The sequence below is a fragment of the Coptis chinensis genome, chromosome 2, assembly GCF_015680905.1.
Source record: "Coptis chinensis isolate HL-2020 chromosome 2, ASM1568090v1, whole genome shotgun sequence".
NCBI lineage: Eukaryota > Viridiplantae > Streptophyta > Magnoliopsida > Ranunculales > Ranunculaceae > Coptis > Coptis chinensis.
The window spans coordinates 108,130,879-108,138,253 of NC_141457.1; the positions used below are offsets into that span (position 1 = coordinate 108,130,879).

At 36.4% G+C, this 7,375-nt stretch overlaps 2 protein-coding genes across 2 annotated transcripts; both read left to right on the forward strand.

Moving 5' to 3' along the window:
- The first annotated feature begins 718 nt into the window (after window positions 1–718).
- LOC147520299 (expansin-like A2) lies at window positions 719–2,818 on the forward strand. Its single transcript, XM_086591857.1, has 5 exons — window positions 719–1,042; window positions 1,180–1,289; window positions 1,402–1,580; window positions 2,154–2,286; window positions 2,413–2,818. The coding sequence occupies exons 1-5, from the start codon at window positions 931–933 to the stop codon at window positions 2,656–2,658; spliced, it is 780 nt and encodes a 259-aa protein (XP_086447983.1). The 5' UTR covers window positions 719–930; the 3' UTR covers window positions 2,659–2,818.
- A 1,278-nt stretch (window positions 2,819–4,096) lies between these two features.
- LOC147520300 (NADH dehydrogenase [ubiquinone] 1 beta subcomplex subunit 2-like) lies at window positions 4,097–6,099 on the forward strand. Its single transcript, XM_086591858.1, has 4 exons — window positions 4,097–4,335; window positions 5,271–5,316; window positions 5,425–5,499; window positions 5,876–6,099. The coding sequence occupies exons 1-4, from the start codon at window positions 4,232–4,234 to the stop codon at window positions 5,885–5,887; spliced, it is 237 nt and encodes a 78-aa protein (XP_086447984.1). The 5' UTR covers window positions 4,097–4,231; the 3' UTR covers window positions 5,888–6,099.
- Window positions 6,100–7,375: the final 1,276 nt, after the last annotated feature.

Below are 7,375 nucleotides of genomic sequence, written 5' to 3' on the forward strand. Positions count from 1 at the left end.
ATTTTGATCCTATCTTTCCACTCGTTTACAAGCCATCATCAGCTCTTAGCAAAATCTTCACTTCAATCCTCCTTTTTCTTTGTGCTTTGGAAGCAAGATATGCAATTGCCTTCCCCTAACAATAACAAAAGCAGAGACAGCAACAAGAAAAGTATCCTCTATCTACCATTATTAAAATGGTCTTATTATTTTCATCAAAAACGTGCTTGCAAGTCAAGTAGCATCATGACTCATGACATGATTTTCTGTTTATCACAAATCTACCTTTAACTAATTTAAGTATAATTTATCTCAACCACTCACATATCATCATATTAGTAGCCGCTCAGTCTAAATTAATTAGGCTAGGATTATCATATATCGATATCATTGACACCTACCTATAGTCTATATGATCAATGACCCAATCTTTTTTTATCCAAATCAATAATGAAAATGAAACACATTTACATTTTTATAAACAGTCCATGGTAAGTGAAAAAAAAAACAATGAGTAAACAGCTGTAGACAAGTATAAAACAGAACAAGATAAGAAGCTTCGTCACCAAGTTGTCCCCCAGTCGGCCAGTCCCCACAACGCAGAGTTATCCCACCTATAGTACCCAAAGTCTAGTTTTCTCACTTGTAGTTGTACACACTACACACTACACAATTCCAAACACAGCTGTGCCTATCCGCGTGTGCAATATAAATGAGTCGGTGGTAACTGATAAACAGAGGAGCCATTCAGCCATTCCTTGTTTCTTTGCTTTGCTTACTTTGCCTCGCCGCGTAACTTTCAAATACTTTGTCTCTTTCTTAACTAATAAACTGTACAACAAGTCTTCCACCTTTGACTTCACTACCTTGCTGCCTTGCTGTCATTCACCTTCACTATAAATATATAAGGAATCAGTTTTCTCTTCACTCCAACTCAAAGAAACAATAAACATGGCTATCTTGTTATGCTTCTTTTTCCTTCTTATCTCTTCCATTTCTGCTTGTGATCGTTGTGTTCATCAAACCAAAGCTGCTTACTTCTCTTCTTCTGCTGCTCTCTCTTGTAAGTTTGTCTTTCTTCATATGTTATTTTATTTGTTGATGACCATACTGGAAATTTGATTGAATTATGCTATAGGGGCATTGATCCATGTTTCATCTTTCTGTGAAATAATCAAATGAGAATGTATTACTTTGCAGCTGGGGCATGTGGGTATGGTTCCTTGGCTTTAGGCTTAAGTGGTGGACACCTTGCTGCTGGTGTTCCTTCTCTTTTTAGAGAAGGTGTTGGTTGTGGTGCTTGCTTTCAGGTATAGATGATATATGATGAGAGATTCACATAGTTGTTATTTTTCATTTTAATTTGTTTTTTTATTTTTGATATGTTTTGTACTAATTTTGATATTTTTGGTTATTTGATAGATAAGGTGCAAAAACAAGAACATTTGCAGCAGTGGAGGAACTAAAGTCATGGTTACTGATCTCAATAAAAGCAATGGAACAGATTTTGTTCTAACTAACAAAGCTTTTATGTCCATGGCTCAAAAGGGTATGGGCCAAAACATGTTGAAGCTTGGAGTTGTTGACGTGGAGTATAAGAGGTATGTGAAAAATCATTTTTTTTTATTATCGAAATAAATGGTGTGATTGGAGGTCTTAATCAAAACAATATATAACATAACGGGGACCAGCTGCATTTGAAAAACTTTTTCTTGGAGTGGTTTAGTTACAACCACCACTAAAAGGAGTATTATTGCTAATTGTCTTCCAAAGAATTTGATTACACATAATTATTGGTTGTGTTATTGATTTGAAATAGACAATTCCAAGGTGGGTTTTGACGTTTAGTATAGATTTGCGTCTTGACGGCATAGCTTCTGTCTAATTAGTTATGTCACATAGCTTCTGTCACTTCACCAGGCCGCATGGACCATAATAGTGCCCCTCATCCTCCACTCGTCAAGTAAACCTCTGTGCAGACATTGGTGCCCTGAGATGCCCACCGATCCATACTGTATCTCACGGCAATACTTGACGAGTGGCTGAGGCCTGGTCTCTTCAAAATATTTGACTTTCAAAATAACGTCCTATCTGTTTTTTTTGTTTATGCTATGTATGTTTCAATGTTGGTCTACTCATCAATTAATGTGTACATTCTTAATTATATGGAACAGAATACCTTGTGATTATAAAAATAAGAACTTGTCTGTTCGAGTTGAAGAGTCGAGCCAGACGCCACATTATTTGGCAATTAAGTTTCTCTACCAAGGAGGTCAAACAGATATTGTTGGTGTGGACGTAGCTCAGGTAAATACTCAATTAATCATACTGCGTCCCAGTTTCTGTAAATTGCATCTGATAGAGAAGTTCATACAGAGCAATTGGTTTTAGCTCGTAAGTACTTACTAACAAAATCTTGATCTTATTTGGCAGGTTGGTTCATCAAGTTGGAGTTACTTAAGCAGGAATCATGGTGCAGTTTGGGACACAAGTCGTGTACCACAAGGGCCATTGCAGTTTAGGCTAGTGGTAACTGGAGGTTTTGATGGGAAGTGGGTGTGGGCACCCAAAGTTCTTCCTGCTAACTGGAAAGCTGGTGTAATATATGATACTGGGGTTCAGATAACAGACATTGCTCAAGAGGGTTGCTCGCCTTGCGATGATGGACACTGGAAGTGATTATAGAAGAGACTCACATACAAGAATACAGATTGGTTTAATTGTTTTGTTAATCATTCGTTATATCAAACAATGTAAATAAGATAGGCACCAAATAAGAGAGCATTTGCTACGGTCAATAGAATATATAAGATAATTTGTGGCATACAATTTTCTTAAATGATGTCCAACACGTTCCTGCTTCTAACTAAATCAACTCCTACTTGGTTCTAACTTCGAAGTAATTATGTTTTTGTCTCTGGCTCTCTTGGCCCTCTCTTAAAATCGTGTTCACATATTGTCAAATATTGAAATATACTACTTGGACTTCATCAAAAAATTGAAAACAATAAATGATAAGAAATCTAAAAAAAAAGAGAGAGAAGGAACCCAATCCAGCGCTTTGCATACAGTCTGTCCAGTAGCAAGAAGCTCATGGCACAGTGCCTCAATGGGTGGGCTGGAATTCCTGTCCTATGTAGACAAGTATCACGATTTGAACAAGTATTAAGTTGCATTTCAAACATGACACTACCAATAAAAAAAGGGAGGGATTCTAGGGACATATTTTATCTTGACATACAAACAAACTCAAAATCGTTAAGACATTTATAAATTTTGGATTAGACTAATATTTTGTAGATATGATTTTATAACTATTCTAAACATTGTCACAAATAATAAAAAAAAAATAATAAATTTCTAAACTTGCCAAATATAGTATCAAAAATGGTGAAAATGAACGGTTTATAATTAGCCAAATTTTGTAAATTGTTAATTACATTTGGCAAGTTTAGAATTTTTTGATTTTTTTGATTATTTGTGACAATGTTTAGAATAGTTAAGAGATCATATCTACAAAATATTAGCCTAATCTGAAACTTATAAATGACCTAATGATTTTGATTTTGTTTACGTGTCAAGATAAAATATGTCCCTAGAATCTTTCTCTAAAAGAAACTCCCTGTGATAGTTATGGAACGTGATGGCGCACCGCACCTAATAACTGAATTAGATGATTTATTTGGTTCCATGCACTACAAATAGTGCTGTCAATGGATCGGTTTGGGTCAGATTTTGGAAAATCCGAACCCGAACAGATAAGAAAATTGAGAATCTGAAACCAAACCGAACCGATAATATTATGTTTAATCCGAAACCGAATCGAATCGATAAGATATATTGCAAACCAAACCTGAACCAACCCAAATCGAAAACTATAAAATCAATTAAATTTTAAATTAAATTAATTAATTTTAACCACACAATTGATAAACATATACAAAATTAATCATAAATATTATTAAAATACTATCTTATCGGTTCGGTGGAGGGCAAACCCAAACCAAACCAATATCTTATTGGTTCGGTTCAGTTTTAAGTCGGTAGAGGACAAACTAAATCGTTTTTTATCGGTTTGGTTCGAATCGGTTATCGGGTTATGGAAACCCATTTACAGCCTTGCTACAAACGAGTCAACATGCCCCATTGGGCTGGACCATATGGGCCGGAAGAACGTTGGCCCATCTCCTGAAATCGATTGGTAGATGATGATGATGACAAGGGATTGAAAGAAAGAAGAGTTTGGAAAGAGATGGGAGGAGGAGATGGACACAGCACGAGCTACAAAGGTTTCACGATGCATCACCCAAAACGTTGGCATGTTGTCACTGGAAAGGGCATGTGTGCCATCATGTGGTACTCCTAACTCACTCACTCACTCTTTCTTACTACAACTGCTTTCTTCTCTTTAACCCAATATATTTTTTTTTTTTTTTTTTGTATTTACAATCTCTTTGCCATTTGATTTGGGGGTCAATTTGGTATTTTTCTCATTTGGATTCAATTTAACATTATAGGTTAGATTGACATTAAGTATAGTTGGCAATTGAGTTATTTGGGTTTTCGAAGTTATTAGTGTGGAATTTTGGGAGACTTGGTGGTGCTTTTGATAGATAGGGAGATTGTGTTTTTTGTGGATTAAGATTTTTGCTCATAGTTTCATTCTAGTGTTTGCAATGAGTGGAATTTTGGGATATATGCACTGAAAGGCCCTAGGGTCGCGTATCCAGCGCCTGCCCGTTTATTTGTGTAGGTTTCGATATAATATTGTTTCGACTCAATGCTCAAACTTCTCTGCCTCTGTCCTTCCTTTCTATTAACTAATGAAAATGTGTTCACCAGAGAATTTGTCGACTAGGATCTGAATATTTTGGTACTTAATTCTTTCTGTTTTATTTGTTGGCCCTAGCATGCTTGCAACTCCATTTAGGTAACTAAATCTGGTAGAAGACTTCACCCCTATGTGTGTTTGATTACTTACTTGTTATTCGTTTTTGTTACTAGTTTTGGATTGCTTGTAGGCGTCGTAGCTTTGCTGTATTTTTCTGGCTAAGTTCCTTGTTTTATGAGAAAGGAATGGATGTTCTTAAAGAGTTTCCCCATGTTCCTAGGCAATTAGGCCTATGAAGCCTTTTCAGATGCATTTCTTAAAACTTATGTATCTGACTATCTTATGCGGAAACAAATAATTCCTATCTTTTTTGTGTTCTCTGAACCACTTAGTTTGTCGACAGTTAAACACAATTTTCTTTTAACTGTAGTAATTTCTCACTAGTGTTTCTGTTCTGTAGGTTTTGGGTTCTTTACAGAGCAAAGAAAGATGGTCCTGTGGTCTTGGTAAGCTTCCTTTATTTGTTAGTTTAGTTTGTTATTACCCTCCCATGCCTTCTTTTTGTTGTTGTTTTTTGGGTTTGAGTTGTCCTTATATGGTGCTATTGTTCATAGGGTTGGAGACATCCTTGGGACGGTCATGGTGATCACGCACATGGGCATGGGCATGTGCATGAACATGAGAACGAGGTATGACATGACCATTGGTGCTTTGTCTAAGGTCATATTATGTGAGTTCTAATGGGTACGATTTCAGAGTAGTGCTACACGGACCTACTATTGAGACTCACTATTTGGATAACGTTGGTTTGCATTGCAATACACACGGACACATATCTCTATGTAAATCAATGATTACCATTAGTAGGTCGGTTAAGTAGGTCAAATTAGTAGGTCTGTGTATCATTACGCATTTCAAAGAGTATTTGTGAGTTCCATTATCAAAAGAACAAATCAAAGAAAAAACATCTTGGGGAGATTTTATAAAAGAACTTTCATCTGTAAAATTGCTAAGACCAGGTTTTGTTGTCAACCAAAAGTTATCTTTCATTTTTGTTTTTTCCAGGCTTCCCACTGAAGGCCTTTTTGGATATTCTAAAAGCTGCAAGTGGTGGTTGTATCTAAAAAGCTGCAGCAGTGTGATCTTCTTTGTATTAGTGTGATCTTGGACATGCGTTTTTTTTCATCATAATAAACTTGGTTACAAACCTGAAGCTTTATTCGATTTTCGTGACTGTGTTCAACTTTTTGATTTGTTATACAAATCGAAGATGTTACTTTTTCCTTTTATACGGTATCTGTCTTGCATTATGGTATAGACACACATTGAATGAACTGAAGCATATATTCTTTTATGTGCATGGGGGTACGCACTGTGCATCCTTTGTGCTACTAGAATATGATATGAGAGTGAGACTACAGTTTGGGGGAATCAATGATGCGAAAATGAGTTTTAGACCTCTGATCAGTGGCCATGGATTACCCTTGTTTGTACTGTGCTGTACATGTAAAGCGTTTGGAGAGTAGAGTAACAAATTTGGCATTACAAGGAGGTTAGTAAGTAATCAGTGTTATATTCTAGGGAATCCTTTAAATCTATATCGTTGTGGAGGAGGATACGTGATTCAGTAAGGTTGGTTCTGTAATTAGCATAGTAGTATGTCCATGGTTCCACTGCTGTATCTTCTAAACTAACTAAATGTGCTTAGAACACTTTGATAAATACAGGTCATGGTTAATGAGAAAGGGAAGGCTTTTTGGGGTTTTGAAGAAATAGTGAGAAGTAACGCATGTAAACTCTTGAAAACCAGTCTTTTACAATTGCTAACAAGTGTTCTTCTAGTGCTGGGTAAGTTCGTAAGATTCTTTGATGATGGTATTACTTTTAATTGTAGTACACAACTACAGAAGGGCGCTTCAGTATAAATGGGGCATTAACTCCACTGCACCAGTAACGGCCTTTTCTGTTTGATGGATCTCTAATTCTCCATTGGATGTTGGTTTAAAGCGTGAGCAGCATGCGAGCATCTATACCAACATACTAAAATATATCTGCGAGCATCTATACCAACATACTAAAATATATCTGAGACGCTTGGTTCGTATGTTACGGTTTGTAACTTAGCAAACTCTAGAATGCACTTGATAAGAATAGTAATGGAAAAAAGTTCATATTGGCCCTTCTTTCATGATTCATTGTCCAAATAGAACGGATGCCCAACCCACTTCATCCTGTACTTACCTATACGTTTTTCAAGATTCACGAAACTTCTGCTGTTTATCGATTTTCATTTTACCATCTGAAACCATATCAAAGGAGCTTTTTGTTCACCACTATTGCCTTACGTTACACTAGTTTTAAAGTGTTATAAAACACAAGCTACTGTATCCGCCTCCGTTACTGCTCTAACACGCTTTCTGCAGGAAGGGCCAGCAGAGGTGAAGGGCGTTTTCACATGGACACCTATTTCCGTTGGCTCGAGAACGTGATAATAAAAAAAGGCAAAGATTTCAAAGTTGTTGCAAGCAAGTCTCAATACGCCTTACATTATAAAGGAGTGCACAT

Coding starts and splice junctions, on each gene's coding strand:
- LOC147520300 (XM_086591858.1), top strand. CDS start 4,232: ATGGGAGGAGGAGATGGACACAGCACGAGCTACAAAGGTTTCACGATG. Junction 4,336..5,270: donor GGCATGTGTGCCATCATGTG/GTACTCCTAACT, acceptor TCTGTTCTGTAG/GTTTTGGGTTCTTTACAGAG. Junction 5,317..5,424: donor AAGATGGTCCTGTGGTCTTG/GTAAGCTTCCTT, acceptor TATTGTTCATAG/GGTTGGAGACATCCTTGGGA.
- LOC147520299 (XM_086591857.1), top strand. CDS start 931: ATGGCTATCTTGTTATGCTTCTTTTTCCTTCTTATCTCTTCCATTTCT. Junction 1,290..1,401: donor GTTGTGGTGCTTGCTTTCAG/GTATAGATGATA, acceptor GTTATTTGATAG/ATAAGGTGCAAAAACAAGAA. Junction 1,581..2,153: donor GTTGACGTGGAGTATAAGAG/GTATGTGAAAAA, acceptor TATATGGAACAG/AATACCTTGTGATTATAAAA.